The 21542-nt window shown below is 35.4% G+C and overlaps 1 protein-coding gene across 33 annotated transcripts in view; it reads right to left on the reverse strand.

Moving 5' to 3' along the window:
* The window catches only part of LOC106875065 (neuron navigator 2), a 1326672-nt gene that overhangs the window by 79386 nt on the left and 1225744 nt on the right, over positions 1–21542 (reverse strand). For 17 of the 33 annotated variants that reach the window (XM_089339289.1, XM_089339294.1, XM_089339292.1 and 14 more), the window contains 2 exons: positions 13599–13682; positions 2281–2301 (listed from right to left, as the gene is read on the reverse strand). In XM_089339289.1, the coding sequence (XP_089195415.1) occupies positions 2281–2301; positions 13599–13682 (105 nt within the window). The remainder of the gene's footprint in view (positions 1–2280; positions 2302–13598; positions 13683–21542) is intronic. The other 16 variants (XM_089339295.1, XM_089339323.1, XM_089339322.1 and 13 more) reach the window with 2 other exon arrangements.

The following is a 21542-nucleotide window of genomic DNA, read 5'->3' on the forward strand; positions in this document are numbered from 1 at the left end:
GGTTTTCAAGCGATGGTGGGAGGACAAACACAGACACAGTACATTTGGTCGGCCCGAGGCTATGGTAGAAGACACTTGCCCAAGGTGCCACACAGTGGGACTGAACCTGGAACCATGTGGTTGGGAAGCAAGGTACTTACCACATAGCCACTCCTGCACCTATGTAGATAGATTGATAAGTGTGTATGTGTAGAGGAGGGGTGGGATTAACAGATAGGGAAGTGTTGGTGGGGGTGGGGAAGACATATGAAATGCTAAAAACAATAGATTAAAACATTATGAAACCGAATAACAAACAATCAAGAATCAAAGGCAAAATGGTTGATATATAAGTACGAGAGTTAATTTAATCTGTTAATTTAATCCTTTAACGACTGAAGTAACAACAACAATGACAATGTCAAAAATAATCTCAATCAATCATATTATTAGAAAAAAAAAAACAGCTTTAAAGATGTCCAAATTATACATTTGTGATTAACGAATTTGATTGCAATTTGTATTTGTCGTTATTTAATAAATAATTCATTTTTTATCTCTTACTTGTTTCACTCCTTAGACTGTGGCCATGCTGGGGCACTGCCTTGAAGAATTTTTAGTTGAATAAACTGACCCAAGGACTTATGTCTCTGTTGCGAAACTGTTAAGTTATGGGGACAGAAACAAACCAACACCAGTTGTCAAGTGGTGATGGAGAACAAACACATACACAAAACGAGCTCCTTTCGGTTTCTGTCTACCAAATTCATTCACAAGGCTTTGGGTCAGCCCAAGCCAAAGTAGAAGACATTTGCACAAGGTGCCACACAGTGGGACTGAACCCGGAACCATGTGTTTGGGAAGCAAGCTTCTTACGACACAGCCACACCTGTGCCTATATATATATATCCATATACATTCATTATCTAAAAAAATATTTGTTTGCAATAGTCTGATCAATCACGTGATATATATATACATACATATATAAACATTAGCATACCGGGCGAAATGCTTAGCGGTATTTCATCTGTCTTTACATTCTGAGTTCAAATTCTCCTGAGGTCGAGTTTGCCTTTCATCCTTTCGGGATTGATAAATTAAGTACCAGTTGCATACTGCGTCGATCTAATCAACTGGCCTCCTTCCCCCAAAATTTCAGGCCTTGTGCCTAGAGTAGAAAAGTATATATATATATCGTTCGTTTAACGTCTGCTTTCCATGCTAGCATGGGTTGGACGATTTGACTGAGGACTGGTGAAACCGGATGGCAACACCAGGCTCCAATCTGATTTGGCAGAGTTTCTACAGCTGGATGCCCTTCCTAACGCCAACCACTCAGAGAGTGTAGTAGGTGCTTTTACGTGTCCCCCACATGAAGGCCAGTCAGGTGGTACTGGCAACGGCCACGCTCAAAATGGTGTATTTTATGTGCCACCCACACAAGAGCCAGTCCAGGGGCACTGGCAACGATCTCGCTCAAAAATCCTACGAAGGCCAGTCAGGCGGTATACACAATATGTACACATGTTTAAGAATATATATATATATATATATATATATATACACACACACATACACATGTAGATATTTACATTTTCCAGATTAGACTGACTGAGAGATGAGTGCCAGAGAACTAGATACAGAAGATAATAGCCTCCTCATCTTCGATATGGATGACATTTAGAAAAGAGAAAGAAAAAGAAAAGGAAAAAGTCTAAAAAGAAATAATAATAATAATAATAATAATAATAACAAATGGAAACATCAAAAGCTATTGGGACATAATCTATAAGTTACATTTACAGGACATCAATAAAGCTTGTTGAATGATTGATTGAGGAAACGATTGATTATTCATGCAAAATTTAGACATGCATGCATATTTTTTGTTTTAGTCGGAGAATAAAAACAACATTAAGAAGAAGAAGAAAATAAAACACTGAGACATTTGTTGCGGTAGCATACTTATAGATCAAAGAAGCAAATAAACGCATTAAGTGATCAATACAGATGTAAATATAGAGTGAGAGAGAGAGAGAGAGAGAGAGAGAAAGAGAATGAGATGTGAGACAATGGTTATCAGTTGGAAAAAAGAAAAGAAAAAAGGAAATAACATCAACAAGAACAACACAGACTGTAAGAATTATTATCACAATATTCCACAAAATGAAAGTAGAAAGAGAAAGAAGAGAAAGTGAGAGAGAGAGAGAATGTGAGTGAGTGAGTGAGTGAGTGAGAGAAGATAAAGAAATTTGACAAGCGAGAAATGAAGCAGTTTTTTTTTTTTTATTACGGTACCATTGGGAGGTGATGTGGCCACTGAAAGTATAGCGAAAGAGAAATTAGTTTAACATCACCAAAAAAAAAAAAAAAAAAAAAAATTGAAAAAAAATGTCAATAAAGACAAAAAAATAACAACAACAAAAACCATCAACAAAGAAAATAATTTGAAGCTTCAAGGGTTGAGGGATTGGGAGCAACAATAGACAAAGTAGGGGGTTCCTTGGTTGGAGGGTAGGGTTAGGGTTTAAACCTCATCAGAGCTAATTATTGTCACCAGGTTTCGGCCTCTTCCGTTCCTCATCAGAGACAAGTTGTAATTGTTTGCCAAGAACGATATTACATCTGCATTTGTGTCTAGACACAAATGCAAATGTGTTCATGCATTTATCACACACACAAATATACGTAGCGTGGAAAATGGTTATTATAATCATGCTATTGTTATCAGCTGGCTATTGCTATTTAAAAGGCTCCATTCCAAAGTGATCATAATAAACAGCTTCTACTACATAAATACAAACATACATATATATATATGCATGTCTCTCTCCCTATATATATATGTGTGTGTGTGCATATATGTATATGTGTGCATATATATATATATATATATATATATATTCACAGGTGTAATCTATCAATGTTTCATTACTGCTAATGCCCCCCCCCCCCCCAACAACTCGTTATTCCATTCCACCACTACAGAAAAAAAAACTCGCCTCCAAAACTCCTTGATGCTTCAATTGCCAGTTAGTAGAAATAATTAAAAGTAAACAATAAAGCAACAGCATGGACAACTAACAACATTTTTTGCAGTGGAAAAAACAAACAAACAAACAAATGTAATAATAATAATAACAATAATGATGATGATAATAATATGCTTTTGGTACAAGGCCAGTAATTTCGAGACAGGGGGTAAGTCGATTACATCGACCCCACTGATCAACTGGTACCCTGCCAAAATTAGAAAAGAAATAATTATAATCGTTAATATTTTTTTAATGGCAAAAAAGAAAAAAAAAAAATGCAGCATTTATTCTAACTCTTTACTTTCTGGATTCAAACCCTTTGGAGGTCAACTTTGCCTCTCATTTATTTGGGGGTCAATAAAATAAGATACCAGTTGAGTACTGGGGTTAATGATATCAAGAAAACCACCTCACTAGCCTTGTATCTAAATCAGAAACTAATATTATTATTATTATTATTATTGAGAGAGCAGCACATGCCATCATGTGCTGCTGGGGTAATATACTCATCATGACTACCCGTCTGATAAGGGTACGACAGGCACATGCATCACATTGCAGGTGGGGCCCAGTTAAAAGTTTCTTCATGTTGAGTAGTCTGTCTTGATTAAAAGGTCCCTAAGTGTTTAAGGATAACGAATGAAACATCCATGTTTCGAAGGGTGAATTATTCAAACCCCAAAGAATTCCTCTCGACCCATGGCTATGATGCTCCCACACTACTTCTGCTCGTGGTCAGAGATACACATACCATCAGCCACTAAATGACATGCTCAACTGGTTAAGGTCAAACAACTGACAAGCAAATCCGTGGTATTGAGCAGAATATTTGCTGTAGCCCATCTTTTTATACCAAGACAAAACAATGTAACAATCAGTTAAGATCAGAAGCCACGAGAGCCACTGCCTGGCACTGCATCATTATTATTATTATTATTATTATTATTATTATTATTATTATTATTATTTATTATTATTATTATTATTATTATTATTATTATTATTATTAAGGTGGCAAGCTGTCAGACTTGTTAGCACACCAGGGTGAAATGTGTAGCAGCATTTTATCAGTCTCTATTTTCTGAGTTCAAATTCCACTGAGGCTAACTTTGCCTTTCATCCTTTCAGGGTCGATAAAATAAGTACCAGTTGAATACTGGGGTTGATGTAATCGGCTATTCTCTTCCCCTAACAATGTTGGTTGTGAGCCAGATTTTTAGCTCATTAATCATTATCATCATCATCATCATCATCATCATCATCATCATCATCATTATTATTATTATTATTATTATATTGATTGACACTATGTAATCCACTTTGGTTTATTGGTTTGACAAAGTTATTTCACATCAGAGATTTATTAATGATTTTAGTAAAACGAAAAATGGTACAGGTCAGAAATGGAACACAAAACAAGAAACATTAGTAGACAGAAAGGAAAAAAAAAAAAATCGGTTAATAATGGAGTTTTATCTAATAAAAAAACCTGAAATGCCAAGACATTTAATTAGAAACTTAAACAAAATTTTATAGCTTAATTTTTTTTTCTACTACTACTCGTTAATGAAAGAATTATTATATAAGATGTAATTGCTATTTTAATAGATTAGATATATGTGTGTGTGTGTGTATGCATGTGTAAGTGTATATGCATGCATATGTATATATGTGTGTGTGTGTGTGTGTATAAATATACACACACGCAATCACACTGACATATATATGTATGAATAAATGTGTGTGTGTGTGTGGTGGATAGCCTTTGATTTTTTCTATCCTAATATTTTTAACCCAATATTTACATGCTAGTATTTATAGCTTTGTCTACTTCAAGATCCAATGTTCCAAAAAAGAATTATTATCTATTATATATGTATGTGTGCATGTGTGTGTGTGTGTGTGTATGCATATACATGTATATATATATATGTTGTATATATATATAGCTCTCATCTGCTGCAAACAGCAGATGAAAGTTCTGCAACATCTTGAACAACCCGGGTAGATGACTTGTTTATAATGACCAAATGTTTGTGTTTACATTCACTCTTTCCCTCCATCAAATTGACATTACCTGTACAGGTGCACTCTCTCTCTCACACACACACTAAGGTTAGGTTAACAAAAAAAAAAAAAAAAACGATTTAAAAATAATTTGGAATGAAAGGGGTATGTGGTGAGGGTGGGGGATAAGGGTAAAGGAAGTTGTGTGAGAATTTGAGGATCTTTAAAATTTCCTTTTAAATGCAGAAACTAAACAAGAACCAAACTTTTACTGTGGTATGTTTATGTTTCCTAGCAGAAGAGTTTATATGGTGAACGAAACAGAAACGACTGAAGACAGCTGCTTTCCTTTGCGGCTAAACCCCTCATTGATTATTTTTTAAGCTCCACTTAAAGCAAAAAGTGAGGATCAACAGGGAGGTGCTGCACTCCCCACAGAAAATTTGTTGAAGGTAGGTGAATGTAGCAAGTTCACTTGAGTGAGTTAGCATGCCAGACAAAATGCCTAACGACATTTCGTCTGTCTTTATGGTCTGAGTTCAAATTCCGCTGAGGTCGACTTTGCCTTTCATCCTTTCAAGTACTGGGGTTAAAGTAATTGACTATCCCCCTTCCCCAAATTTCAGGCCTTGTGCCTATAATAGAAAGGATTATTATACCTTCATCCTGTCTTTGTCCTTATATGTTTTTAATTGATATTAGCCCTTGTGGCCAATAAAACGAATTAATTATTATTATTATCTAAAATATTTCATTAAAATTTTTTTAGCACCTTTCATAAAAATAAAGTTTCCTTTTTTTTTTTTTGAATAACACTGCCCCAACTGAAATTATAAACTTTGACCAAATTCTACAATAAAAATGGTCAGAACAATAAAAATGTTACTGCAAAGCAAAATTAATTTATTTATTTAAATTTATGTTAATATCGATTTGTTTTAATTAAATCTATGTCTTTTTTTTATTTTTATATATTTCATTGGTTTATTTTTGCATATAGTGAAGAAAATTCAATGGAAATTAATACAAAGTGCGTCAGAAAAAGCTCCCATATTTTACATGGCCATTCCTGTGGCGCTTTTGAAGTTAAGCAAGTGGTAATGGTATCTTCATGTAACTAATGTTTTACTATTTCTTTGAAAGTAATGGTTTGGCGTTGTGCATACTCTGTATTTATTCTTCAAATGTTTATCAAGAGTGGTGAATCTAGGAGGGTTTTTTTTGCCACACCACGTAGCGATTGCTTTTTGTTTCAAATGATTCTAAAGGATGACAGCAACAACAAAAACAATAACAGAAACTTAATTAATGCTTGTTAGACATCGTTCTTTCGTCAGCGCAGCTGTGTTTGTAACGATGTTTGCTTTAAATGCTGTCAGCTAGCCTCATTTACATAAATGTGTCTGTGTGTGTGTGTATGTGTGTGCAATTCGTTTCCACTACACAAATGTTTATTTACCTCATTGTGTTTCTCTTCCTGTTATTTATTTATATTTGTTTAAAAGAAAAATGCATGAATCTGAAAATTTAGAATACATTTCAACTACCAACACAAGAAATAAAAAATCATTTTATAAAATACAATCACCACACATGCACAATATATATATATATAGTTAGATGGATACAAACATACATAGATACAAAGATATGGATTTTTACAATGAAAGGTTGACGTTTGCATCAAAGTTTTGGGATACCCATTTAATGGCTGCTGGCAAGCCGGAACTTCAAAGTCAATGTCAACTTTTCCCATGTAAAAACTTAATAAATATGACACTTAACTAAAAAGTATTGAGTGATCCTTCAGTTTAATGTTAAACTGCTTTGTATATAACATCACATAGAAACAAACATCAATATATATTAACTGATGAAGGTCTTGCATAAGGCAATATATTTCCTATTATATATCACATAAAAGATCTGAAAGGTACATATTAAATACTTTTAAAATATCATTATTTGATCTGACTTCATTATTACAAATTATATATGTGGACACACGTTATACAAACACATACAGACACACATACATATAACCAAGAGCATATTTTATGTTTACTCTCTAACTTATTTCAGCCATTGGACTATAGCCATGCTGGGGCATTGCCTCAACTGGTTTATTTAATTAAATCAATCCCGGGACATATTTTAAGTATTGCCAAACCACTAAGCTACAGTGATATAAGCAAACCAACACCCATTGTTATGTGGTGAGAAAGAAATAAACTCAAATGCAGTCAGTTTTTGTCTACCAAATTCACAAGGCACTGGCTCACTAGGGACTATAGTAAAAAACACTCAAGGTGCCATGCAATGGGACCGAACCGAAACTACATGGTTGCAAGGTGAGCTTCTTAAACACACAGCCACCTGTCAATTGCAAGGGATAATAATTGGGCAACAATGTACCCTACTTTTGCTAATTGTTTTAGATGTCTATGTAGCCGCTAGCGGGCATGGACACCTCCTCAATTCACCTGCCCTTGATTCAGCAGAAGATTGAAGCTATTGATAGTTAGGGGAGGAAACAGGACAGTACCAACATGTGATTATTACTGATTTTCAGCTGATAGAAGTAATATGAAATGAAGTGCCTTGTTCAAGCATAGAAGAAATCACCTGATTCTGGAGGGGGACCCGCGATCTCATGATCAAGAACACAACTGCCCAAACTAGAACACCACGTGCCTAGTGTGTGTGCACATTATATATATATATATATATATATATATATATATATATATATATACATACATACATATAAAATGTATGCACATACAAATATATATATATTTATACATATATAAATACATATGCACACACATGTATTTATGTGTCCGTATGTATGTATATATATATTTACACACACATGAATAGATGTAGATATTCTATGCACCCTCACATGTGTGTTCACCTGTACAGAAGTTCACGTAATAAAAACAAAAGCAACCAAACTCTCTTGCTTCCCTAAAATGTTTTCCACATAAAATATAAAAAAGAAAAGGAAAACAACAAAAACCAAAATGAAATCAAATCAAAACTTTTAACAAACAAAGAATAAAATTAACAAAAAAAAATCTCTAATGATAAAAAATAACAACAAACAATGATTTAACGACAACACACAAACACAGACACATATTCACTTAATGAGAACTTTGCTGAAAGACTTTAACCAAATGATGAGGTTGTTTATGTAATTTATGTTTTATTTGTTCAGACATATTGACTGGCACCTTCGTCAAGTGTCTGCTACTATAGCCTTGGGCCAACCAAAGATTTGTGAACGAAAACTGAAAGAAGCTTGTTGTATATATGTGCGTGTGGCCAAGTGGATAGGGTGTTGAACTAATTAGCTTAAGATTGTGGTTTCAATTCCTGGAGTGGGTGATGCATTGTGTCCTTGAGCAAAACACTTCATTTCATGTTTGCTCCAGTCCTCTCAGCTGGCAAAAACGAGTAATCCTGCAACAGACTGGCTTTCAGCCCAGAGGGTATATATATATATATATATATATATATGCCATGGAAACCAGGAAACCAGCCCTTATGAGTCCATAGGGCTCAAGAAGAGTGCTCAATCCTTTTATTTACATATGTGGATGTGTGTGCATATGTGCATCCTTGACATGACAGTATATTATTGTTGTAAATGAATATCACTGTCATACAAGCAGTGCCTGTTATTTCCGATCTTTCCATGGAAACATATCTGGCCACGGAGAAACAGGAGGGTTGGTGATAGGAAGGACATCTGGTTATAGAAAAATCCGATCCTCTGACCCAAACAAGCACGGAAAAGCGAATGTTGAAACGAAGGTGATGATGATGATGAATTTAGCCAACAAACCTAACAATTGTTAATTAACTGTCTGCCTTTGCAGAAGAAGATTATTATAAATGAGCAGGTTGCTAATTTGTCTGAAAAATTAGGTTTCATTCATTGCTTCACTGTTCAGTGGTCAGCAGTGGAAAATGGCATCGAAAACAACAAAAGCCAATAATCACTACGACAGATAAATCAGCATTTTCTTCACCAAGTTTTTTAACTCCTCCATCAGACGACTACACACTGTTTTGCAGATAAATGGAAAAAAGTTCTTTGCAATTTTTACCAAAGAAATCTCAGTGGTGGCAGTGGAATCATCATCATCATCATCATCGTTTTAATGTTCACTTTTACATGCTTGAATGAGTCGATGGAATTTGTTCAGGCAGATTTTTTTATGGCCATATGCTCTTCCTGTTGCCAACTCTTACCTGGTTCCAACCGTTGTGTGATGTCAAGTCAAGGGCTATCAAACACACACACACACACACCAATACACAAATATACTTATACACACACATGTATATATTCTTTTATTTGTTTCAGTCATTTGACCGCGGCCATGCTGGTGCATTGTCTTTTTATTTGAACGAGTCGACCCCAGGACTTATTCTTTGTAAGCCTAGTACTTATTTTATTGGTCTCTTTTGCTAAATCGCTAAGTTACAGGAATGTAAACACACCAACATCAGTTTTCAAGTGATGCTGGGGGGAGGGGGACAAACACAAACACACATATATATATACGACGGGCTTCTTTCAGTTTATCTACCAAATCCACTCACAAGGCTTTGGTTGACCCGAGGCTATAGTAGAAGACACTTGCCCAAGGTAACACACAGTGGGACTGAACCCGGAACCAAGTGGTTGGGAAGCAAGCTATTGATCACATAGCCACTCCTACACCTATATATGTATAAAAACACTCACACACCTATTTATATATATATATGTATATGCACGAACATACATAATATGGGCTTCTTTCAGTTTTATTTAATCAAATCAATTCACAAGGCTTTGGTCAGTCTGGGGCTATAGTAGAAGATACTTGCTCAAGGTGTGCCATACAATGTGACTGAACCCGAAACTATGTGGTTGAGAAGCAAACTTCTTACCACATAGCCATCTGAAGAAATAACATAAGTGGTGGGGGTGGGGGTGCAGAAGGTCTATTGCTAAAAGGAAAAAAAAAAACTCCCAAACTAGATGTGGGTATTAAACAGGGTGGTGTGTTTGGCCTATTGTCAAAAAAAGGGACAATATAAATGTGGGTGCAAAAAGGAGGGGAGGGGGGATAATTGAAAATTCTGGAACTACTTTATTTTTTCTAATTTATTTATTTGTTATTATACATATTAAGGTTTGTTTTTGCTTTCCCCTTTGCTGTTTCTTGATTCTAATAAGACAAATTGATTTTGTAGCACTTCTTTCTACCATCCAGAACTAATTACTGAACAAGTAGCTTTTGCTTTTAAGAAATTGATTGCCAAAATAAACACATTTATAACTTCCAAATTGGCGACCGAGTGGAGTGAATGCATAAAGTGAGGTGTGTGTGAGAGTGCGTGGGGGGGGGGGGGGGGGAGTTGTATCTAGTCTGTGGGAGTATGCATGTGTGTGTCTGTTTGTAATAGTTGCATATGTGTGTGTTTGTGCGTGTGTATGTTTGAGTGTGTGGGGAGTTGTGTCTATACATATAGAGAGTATGCATGCATGTTCGTGTGTGTGTGTGTGTGTGTGTGTGTGAATGTGTGCCTGCTTGTTTGTCTGCGTGTGAGAGTATGAATGTATGTGTGTATGTTTGCAGTAGTATGCATGTGAGTGCATCTGTGTTTGTGTAAGAATGCATGTGGGGAGGGAGGACATAGTGCCAAGTAGACGTGGGTGTGTCTGAGAATGTGCAATATGACCATGTGTATGTGCATGTCCACGTGTCTGCGAGTGTGTGTCGATGTGACTGTGTGTCAGTATGCGTAAGTCTGTGAACATTTCTGTGTGTATAAATGCATGCGTGTGTCTATTCTTATATGCGATCTAAGTTATTGGATTGTGGCCATGATGGAGCCTCTACATGAAAAGGTATAAACGCATGCCCAGCAAAAGTGCTTTACAAGTTTCTCAGTATAAAACCTGTCGTTATTCTCTGAAATTTTCAGGTATAAAATAAGATCCCATTACCATTTGTTCAATTTATATTTGTAGAACATTCATTTCTCTAATTGCCTAATATATCAGAGCACATTAAATAATTTGATGAATGATCTCTTGCTTTTAATACAGATACGAGCCTTTCTTAAAGCTATCAGTTCAGTATCACTCTCTTAAATCTAACAGGTCAGCGTCACTCACTTAAAACTAGCAAGTCAGTGGTCACTCTCTTAAAATTAACAGGTCAGTGTCACTTCCTTAAATCTAATAGGCCAGTGTCACTCTCTTAAAACTAAGAGGTCAGTGTCACTCTTTTAAAACTAACAGTTCACTTTCATTCTCTTAAAACTAAGAGATCACGGTCTGTCTAAAAACTCACTAGAGTATGTAATTGTGTTAAAGCCAATGTGTCACTTTCTCAAATCTAACCAGTCTCTTACTGCTCTTGTGGGATATTTGGAGACCATTTCACTAAAAACAAAGAAAAATGAAAAAACAAAAAGACAACAAAAAGCATGCTAGTTACTATCTTCTCACATCACCACTGGATTAGTGACTATGTTTACAAAGGCAACATTGAATTACTTTCTTAACCATTTCCATACAAACATAGCAACGAAACCAACCTTTGCTGACCCTTTTGGTACTAACCTACCTGAGACCACCCTCAGTTCTATGATACAAATGCCATGTTCTACCTCCATTTTTCATGTTAATTTATGTCAAAGTTATTCTAATAAATACTTTATTATTTTAAAACTTAATTGGAACCAAGATATTGTATTACAACAGAAATACTATAACACCAATGTCAAATCTGATCTAGAAGGAAACACTTATCACAGGTCTATTACCAATTTATATTCATCTGTTTATCTCTTTTGATAACAATTTAAAACCACCCCTGGTTCTAAGAAACAAACTCTGTACTTTAAAATGATTGAAATTAAAACCCTCTATGAAACCTAATGTTAATTTATATTCTGCCATGGTCAACTTTGCCTTTGGGAGTACCAGCCAAACACTGAGGTCGATGTAATCAACTGACCCCTTCCCCAGAAATTGCTGGCCTTATGCCAAAATTTGAAATCAGTTTATGTTCCAAAAACCAAGTTAATAATGGGAAAGTTGTTTTACTAAATTCTTCATCAAAATCAATGGAAATAAAGGTATTTCAGTAGAAATAGGGTAACAAAAGTTGAGTGGATCCTTCTCTGCCTTTTACAGAATGGCAAACGTTTGGCTCAGACCTTCTGGTTCCCTGCCTGCCAACTTACAAGCTTTATTTAACCCCTTTGATGCCAACCCACCTGAGACTGATATGTTTTAACCTTTTAGCATTCAAATCCTTCTATCAAATGTAATGCTTATTTATTTACATTGTTTTGAATTAATCATGTATTATCTTGTAGCTTCAAGATTTTGATGATGTAATTGAATAGTTTTAGAATGAAATTACAGGTAAGATGGCAGAGGCCAGATCTGGTCAGTTTAAACATAAAACAGGTAAAATATTTTGTCCAGATAATGGCCAGTTTGAATGCTAAAAGGTTAAAATGATCTAAATTCCATGTTGAATTTTGTTCTAAACATTCTAAACACCAGCTTAATGAGAAAATTAAGTTACTGGATTTTTCATTATTTTCAAAAGTACAAGAATCTCATTATTAGATGATAAAAGCTATCAAAGTGCCTGAGATAGACTTTTGCCCTTATTCTTGCATCTATCCAAGTGCAAAGCAGCCCTCACCATGTCTGGGGACAGAAATACACTTCATCCTCTTTAAGAATCTGTAGCAGTGGTCCTCAACAGGGTTCATATGACCCTTGGGGGTCTGCATAAGATTTTGTTGCTAAAATTTATGCACAATAAACTGGTTCTACTTCTACAAAACACAAAATAATTTTAATTTTTTGAACACAGAATGGCTATGAGGGTCCAACTGAGCAAATGAAGAATCAGAAGGGTCCAGCGACCAAAAATAGCTGAGAACCCTTGATCTAGAGGGAGACAGCCTCAGAATTTGGACTTTGATGCTTATATTTAACTCAACTATAAATCTTAGAAACTTTCATTATTTTGAAAACTGAAATGGCAAATCTGTTAGAAATAGCAACACAAAAGGGTTAAAGTTCACAGGTTGGTCTCTATCTTAAAGATAGAAGGTTAGTACAAATTTATATCTTCATTTTTATGTTTAGTCAGTCAGTGGGAGAGAACTGATGAGATTTGATGTGGTTGATGTTTAGTAACGTCTCTTTTAGCAGAAAGAAACAGACAAGTTATAATGTAAAAAAAAAAAAATAAATAAAATTCATAAATTGAAAATTAAATTAAAAATTAATTAATTAATTAGTTAATGAAAAGAATAAACAACCTACTAGGGGCAAATGCAACGAAACAAGATAAAACAAAGACCAAAAAAAAAAAAAAAACCCCCAGAAAAATCTGTCGTCTAAAAAAAAGAAAACAACAAACACAAACAAGCAAACAAACAAAAATAAAGGGAAAATAATTATAATAATTAGTTTAATTGAAGGGGATAAGGTGAGACAGGTGGGGAGGGTGGGTTTAATTATCAACTGACCTTCTGCTCTGCACTAGCAGTTAATTGCTGAAGTCTATTTGTCATATTTGACAAACTCTGCTCGAAAGCAGCCACCACATGGGCCTGTAAATATTAAAGAAAGAATATTTATTATTATTATTATTACTACTACTACTATTACTAGTATAGCTCTACACATGAACTTACTTTTAATTTAAGATAAACAAAAACAAAACAGAAAAAAAACAACAACAACAACAAAAACATTTAATTCGTTAACGATAATTTTAATTAATAACGGTCAGGTCTGAAATGATAATGGAAATAAAATTTAGATTAATAATTAAAAATAGAAGTTTAAATCCTAGTAACATAGGTAATCAGGGTTTCATCGAGGGTGGTCGGCATTTCCCAGCAGGGTTTGCTTGGAGCCCCAACGTTTGGCAAGAAAGAAGGAATAAATATGCTAATTATATGCAAATGCTAATGATTAAATTTTGTTTTATTATGTATACGAAGCTGGCAAAATTGTTAGGGTAGCAGATAAAATGTTTGATGACATTTCTTCCAGCCCTTTATGTTCTGAGTTCAAACCACACTGAGGTCAACTTTGTTTTCATTCCTTTGGGGTTGATAAAATAAGGTCCAGCCAAATAGCGGGGTCAATGGTATTGATTAATCTCCTCCCACTAATATTCCACCACCACATTTTAACATCCACTTTTCTGTGATTGTTTGGAGCAGATGAGAAACGTGGAGGCAGAGTTCTTTTTTTTATGGCTGTGTACCTACCCATCTTGTTACCAACCCCCTCTTTTCAGCTAAGCCTGCAAGCAAGTGATGGTGCTTCTATGACAATCATATTTATTTACAGTTAGTGCATGATGTGAAGACAAGAACACACACACACACACACATACACAAAAAGACAAATATGCACTTACATTCATACACACATACATCCAATTGGTTCCTTCCAGTTTTTGTCTCCCAAATCTTCTCACAAGACTATGGGCAACTAGGGCTACAATAGAAGATACTTGACCAAGGTGCCCATGTAGTTGGGAAGCAAGCTTCTTAACCACACAGCCATAATATCTATGTAGAGGATTCCCTAAGGCATAAGATATATTTCAAGGGTTCCCAAAATGGGAAAAGTTAGGTTAGATCTCTCTATAATCAAAGACATTCCAAAATAAGACCATCATGACTTATTCCCAGACATATATATCTAGGACTACACTACCCAATGTGTACTTGCTTTTTTTTTTTTATTTGTAAGTATGTGAGATAAAGGAGATTTGACTGCTATTTCTAGCAGACCACACAAAGAGGTTCCCTTAAAACAGAATTTGAACACAGAATAAAGTAGTAAATAACTGAAGTCTCTACTGCACTCTACAGATCTCTTTCGAAAAAAAGGGGGCTGCAGAGGGGATGGAAACAGACAGAAGCTCCCTTTTATTTAGGGGAAAACAACAAAGCAAAAAGAAAAAAGTAACAACTCTGGAATTGAAAGCTGTCAATGTGTGTGTGTGTGTATCTGATGTATGTGTGGGTTGTAAATATATATGTGTGTGTGTTTGCATTTGAGTGTGTGCCTGTAAGTATGTGTACTAGCCTGTGCTTATGTGTGTGTGTGTGTGTGTGAGAGAGAGAGAAAGTTTTTCTGTGTGTATGCTATATGTGTGGGCTGTGAATGTGTGTGAGCAGGGTTAAATCAACCAACCATTTTATGATAATGACCCCCCTTCCCCCCACACACGATCCTACCACCATGACCATCTGCTTAACCCATCTCCACCCCACTCCTCCCAAACTCTACTGCTGCCAGTTACCATCCACTCTTCAACTCCCCAAAAAAGGTCAGGTGGTCAGGTCAGTCCACTGAAACAACAGGGACTGTGATTAAAAACCCATCTGGCTAAATTTCTGCAGCTGACCAAACTGCTGGACATCACAACATAACCACACTTCATACCACCACCACCACCACCACCACCACCAAGGGGGCCAGTCAATTAGATTGCTCACAGTACTGAATTTATGGACCCCCCCACCCCCGGAAAGGATGAAATGCAAAGTGGACCTCTGTGGAATTTGAACTCAGAATGTAAAAACAGATGAAATACCACTAAGCATTTCGCCTGGCATGCTAACGTTTCTGCCAGCTCACCGCCTTATAAATACATCATTATCATTATATATATATGTATATATATCATTATCATCATGTGTATATATATATATATATATATATATATATATATATATATATATACACACATATACACACACACACACATATATATGTTCATATAATATATAGGCAAATTTTTGTATATATGGATGTGTGTATGTATGTATGTGTGTGAACACACACACACACACACAAATACATCTTTTGATAGTTATTAACATTTTATAAATTACTGGTTTTAGTTATGCTTCTTTATAAACACAGTATCAGATGGCAGAGAGTAGGGCCCTGAATGAATTGCCCTCACCACCACCCCACCCCACCCCACCACCACCTCCAACAACAACATCAATAACAATACTAGAAGTGAAATAATGAGTCATATTAAGATGCAGTGTGACCTTTATAGTGAAAATGACAATTAACAGAAGGTCAGCTGCTAATAGGCAGAGTGAAAGGGGGGAGTGAGTAGGTGGGTGGAGGCAGAGAGGCTTACCCCCCCCCCCCCCAGCACCCCCTTCGCCCTCCACTTCAGGACACCCACTCATTACAGGAGAAAACCTTAAACAGATATAAAAGTTACATCCATCTATATCTGTCTGTCTGTCTGTCTGTCTGTCTGTTTACACACAAAAGAACTGACTTCAAATGAATAATCACATGTATTGAGTTCCTAATCTCTAATTTGTAAAGTGTTTGTGTGTGTATATATATGTGTATACATACATACATACATACATACATATACAATACACACATGCATTGAGTATTTCATCAGGGAAGAATTTCCCAGAAAGGAGTTACGTTCCAATGTGTTGGCTGAGCCCTTGACAGACTCAGACTCAAGCCCTTGGCATCTGAGTCTGTCAAGGGCTCGACCAACACATTAGAATGTAACTCCTTTCTGGGAAATTCTTCCCTGACGAAATACCCAATTAACCAGTTTCAACTTAATTTAATTTCTTTAATTGAATTAATTGGATATGGAAACAGCTGTAGGGATAAGAATTTCATATATTGATTTAAATATCTTTGAATAACCTAATGTCTATCTGTCAGTTTCTCCATTTTCTTCTTGTCCTCATTCATAAATATTTTAAATACCCAAATCCATCAATGCAAAACTAACGTGTTTAGTTTTTCACTGAACACTGGTATCAACCGAAGAACTAGGATGCAAACATCCCTTAAAGGATTATATGTACATATGTATGTCCATAAAGGGGAGGAAGGGGTATATGCATTTCATTTAAGCTAGAGGGAAAATAAGAAAAAAAAAAGTTGCCTCATCCCTACCCCAACCAAAAAAAAGAGGGAAAGAAAAAAATCAACAAACAAACAAAAATATAAGGAAAAAAACATTTAGAACTGTTAAAAATATATTGGACTCTTTCTCTCTTTTCCCCTTCTTCTCTGTCTCTCCCCACTTCCATTTCTCTCTCTCTCTCTCTTTGCAAGAGTGAAATTAATAAGCAGTCTTCTAGCAGAGATAAGAATTTACCATCTTTGAGAGTCAGTTGAAGTTATTTTATTGGAAAGAATCTAAGATTAAGTTGAGAGAATTGAAACTGAAAATAGAAGTCTCAGGTCCTTGGATGTGTGCATATGCCCATGCATTCATTCATACATACACACATGTAATCTCTCTCTCAATATATATATATATATATATATATATATATATATATATATATTAATTACTATTATTTGTTGAAATACTTAAATCTGGAAAAAAGCACACTCTAAGATACACACACAAACATGTATGCGTGATAACATTTACTTATTTACACACACACACACACATATATTTTCTGGAGTTGAAGATAACAATAAAAAAAATTCTAAGTGAAGTGGTGTGGGTTGAGATGAGAAAAAGAGAGGGGGAGGAGGAAGAGGAAAGTAAATAAGTGCAAAACCCTGCAGAGGGGAAGGTGGTGTTGATGAAGTAAAGTGTAAAATCTGGAAGGAGAGAGAGACTGAGTGAGGATGACTGAAGCAAGAAGGTGGAGGTGGAGGAGGAGTAGTGGTAGAGGAATATGATGAAGACATGTTAAAACAGAGTGATGTCATGAGGTCATGAAGGAAGTAGATTAATAATGATGATGATGATGATAATAATAATAATAATAATAATAATAATAATAATAATAATGATAATAATAAATAGGAGACAAACTCAATAAGTATACAGAGAAGGGGTTTGGGTAGATTTTAAAGGAAGAATGAGAAGGACAGAGGCAAGGAAATAGAAAGAAGCTTGATAAGTGTACCAAGTTATTTTGAGATTTGGGGTGGTGGTGGTGGGGAGTAGTTTTTGTTTGCTTTTTTTTAGTTTATTACTTTTGTTCTTTTTTGTTCTGGTGTTCACCAATAAAGAAGAGAGATAAAAAAAGAGAAAAAACAAAAATTGCAAGCTGTTTGCAATTATAAACTGCTGATCTGGATGTAAAATGTAAGAACGAAGATGAAAAGTTTGCTATTTTAAAAACATACAACAAACTTCAGTGAGATATAAATATATTTCCACCAATTTAAAAATGAAATATTAATAATATTAATAATAACATTAATTGTTTTGAATTTTGGTACAAGGCCATTAGTTTAAGGGGGGGGGGGTCGGTAAGTTGAGCACAATGATCCACAGAATTTTACTGGTACGTTATTTTATTAACGTGGAAAGATGAAAAACAAAGTCGACTTCAGAGGAATTTGAACACAAAACTGGAAAAATTATCTCTAAGCATTTCGTCTGATGCACTAACAATTCAGCCAGCTCACCACCTTTACAATAACAACAACAACAACAACAACAAAAGTCTCTTTAAACACCCTCCACTTGCCAAAGAGTGACAAAAAGAAAAGAAAATTATAGAAGGAAATGAAGTCCAAGCTGGTTGTTTTTGAACAGACCAATAGCAAGAAGGTATTTAGCCAACTGACCAACCATGTATGACAAGGTTACAGGTTTTTAGAGCTCCAGATATACTATGCCTGTGTATGGCCAAAGATCGTATGGCTTCTCTGACTGTATGAAGGATTACATAATCCAAAATCTCTTTCATTTCTTTAAAATAAGATATAATTTGAGGGAGATTTAGTAGCTATTTCTAGCAGGTTGGATGGCTGTGTTGTTAATGTTGTTATGTAGCCTCAAGAGATTAGCTCCAATGATCAAGCAGACCTATGGCGCACAAGTATTCAGCTGGTTAACTGACCAACTAGGTACAAAGCAATAGATTTTTTAGAGTTCCAGATATACCTTGATACTGCAGCTGAGGATCATATTGCAGACTCTGACATGCACTGGTGAATCATACCAAGTGCAATGTGATAGTCGAGATATGTTGTACTCATGAGGTCTCAAAGCACTTGCTTGACCTAATAGAAATAAATAGCAAACATGCCTCCTTCAAATTTCCCTCAGCCATCTTTAAAAAATAATGAATATATTGAATACTACAAAAGAAAAAAAACTGGATGGGCATGGCCAGATTAGAAACCTAAAGGATGAATGAACCCCCCCCCCCACCACCACCAAAAATCGACACATAGGAAACTAAAGTGTTTCTGGTAGACTAACATTTTTCTTGCCCCTCCTGGGGCCAACCAAAAGTCCATATGTTAACAAAGATTTCTTTTCTTTAAATTGTAAAAACAAATATTTTTTTGCATCGTAAAAGATACAAATAAGCCCCTTCCCCCTCCCACTCCCTCTCTGCACTCCTACTTTCACAGTTGCTTTGAGCGTGCATGTGCATGCTTGTGTGTGTGTGTGTGTGTATACATGGTTGCTTTGCTTACATCTGATATGTAACAGATGGGTCTTCCTGTTATTTGAAACCAAGACATTCTAAGGATTTCACTGAAGTACTGATGATACACTGTAAAATATGTGTGAGAGAGAGAGAGAGAGAGAGAAAGAGAGAGAGAGAGAGAGAGAGAGAGAAAGAAGGAAAGAAGTGAGCAATGGAGTGAGAGAGAGAGAGGGTGATGCATGGGGGGGGGGAGAAAGAGGGCAAGCCACAAAGAAAATTATACATATATATACATACATATATACATGCATATATATATATGCATATATAGACACATACATATATATATATATATATATATATATATATAGAGAGAGAGAGAGAGAGAGATGAAGGTGAAAAAGAAGGTAAGCAACAAAGAATGAAATGAAGACTGAGAGAGAGAAAAAGAGAGAGAGATCAAGACGGACAGACAGCCAGACGAAGAGAAAGTACAGCACAGATGGATAGACATGACATCAACAACAAGAACAACACTGACACACAGACACAGACAGATGGAATATATAGGCAAAGAGACCCAGATATTACTTGTTTTCTTTTTGTTTTTGACTCATTTCATAGAAGGTTAACATGACAAAATCTTATTTCAAACAAAAAAAAAACAAACTACCTTGAAGTACTTAAATGTAAAAAAAGCATTGAATTTTCAGACAGTTAACATTAGTTTTGTACATGTGTTGGGGTATGTTACAAGCTACTAATGTCGTATGGTGAAATTAGCAGTCATTGAAACAGTGAAGAAAACCCCTGTCAAAGACAGACATTCTGGTAATATAAGTATGTTTGTGAATAAAAAGTAATGGACGCACAGTCGAGTAGTTAAGAAGCTAGCTTCACGGCCATATGCTTCTGGGTTCAATACCCCAGAGTTCTCAATGTTTTGGTCAAGTGACTTTTCTGTTCCCTTAAATGAGAGTTGATTGTTACCTCATGAATGGAATTTGGTAAAATTTGGAAACTAAACAGAAACCAGCCATATATATATATATATATATATATATATATATATATATATATATATATATATATATATATATATATATATATAGTTCAAAAAAACAAAAAAACAACAAAGTGAGGACGTGATATGGATAGTATTATTGGACGCTCAGGAAAGGAAAGAGAGAGTGTATGACGTTTCGGGCGTAGCCCTTCGTCGGAAAGATGGAAAGTTCGGAGAATGGAAGAACGGAGAAAGAGGAAAATGGTACCGATGCCCACGAGGTTACATTATGAAAAGACCGGAGTGTGTGTGTGTGTAATTATTCTATTGGTTACTTTTGCCAAACTGCTAGATTGCTGGGAAGTAAAAACACTACAATCAGTTGTCAAGCAGTGGTAAGTGACAGACACAAGGACACAACACACACACATGTATCAATATATATATATATATATATATATATATGTATATATACGATGGGCTTCTCTCAGTTTCTGTCTGCCAAATCCATTCATAAAACTTTGTTTGACCCAAAGCTATAGTAGAAGACACTTGCCCAAGGTGGCACGCAGTGGGACTGAACCCAGGACCATGTGATTGGAAAACAGTCTAATTCTTTTCATTAATTATTGATTAACTTCAAAATGAGGTGAAATTTCAACATCCAAAGAAACAAGGGAAGAAGAATAACAAAGAAGAGGAAAAAAAAAGGGGGGCAGGTGTGGTGGGAGGAAGCTGGCACAGTTTCTGAGAGTGTTTACAGAAATTACCAACACGACTAATTAATTAATTAAATATGTCTAATCATCAGATTTTGCAGAGTTCAGTTTAGATTACCTATCTCTTCTCTCATGGTTTAAATTAGTTTATGCCATAGTTAGCAATTAAACACATATAGTGTCATTACTGTGTCTCGTGATTGTCTGAAATAAAAGCAGCAACAACAACAACAACAACAACAACGCACTTGTTGTTGCATGCAATGGCAGCTGTAATGTCCAGACTGGTTGCATTTGGTT

This window comes from Octopus bimaculoides, chromosome 21 (genome assembly GCF_046866305.1).
Source record: "Octopus bimaculoides isolate indiv1 chromosome 21, ASM4686630v1, whole genome shotgun sequence".
In the NCBI taxonomy this organism is placed as follows: Eukaryota; Metazoa; Mollusca; class Cephalopoda; order Octopoda; family Octopodidae; genus Octopus; species Octopus bimaculoides.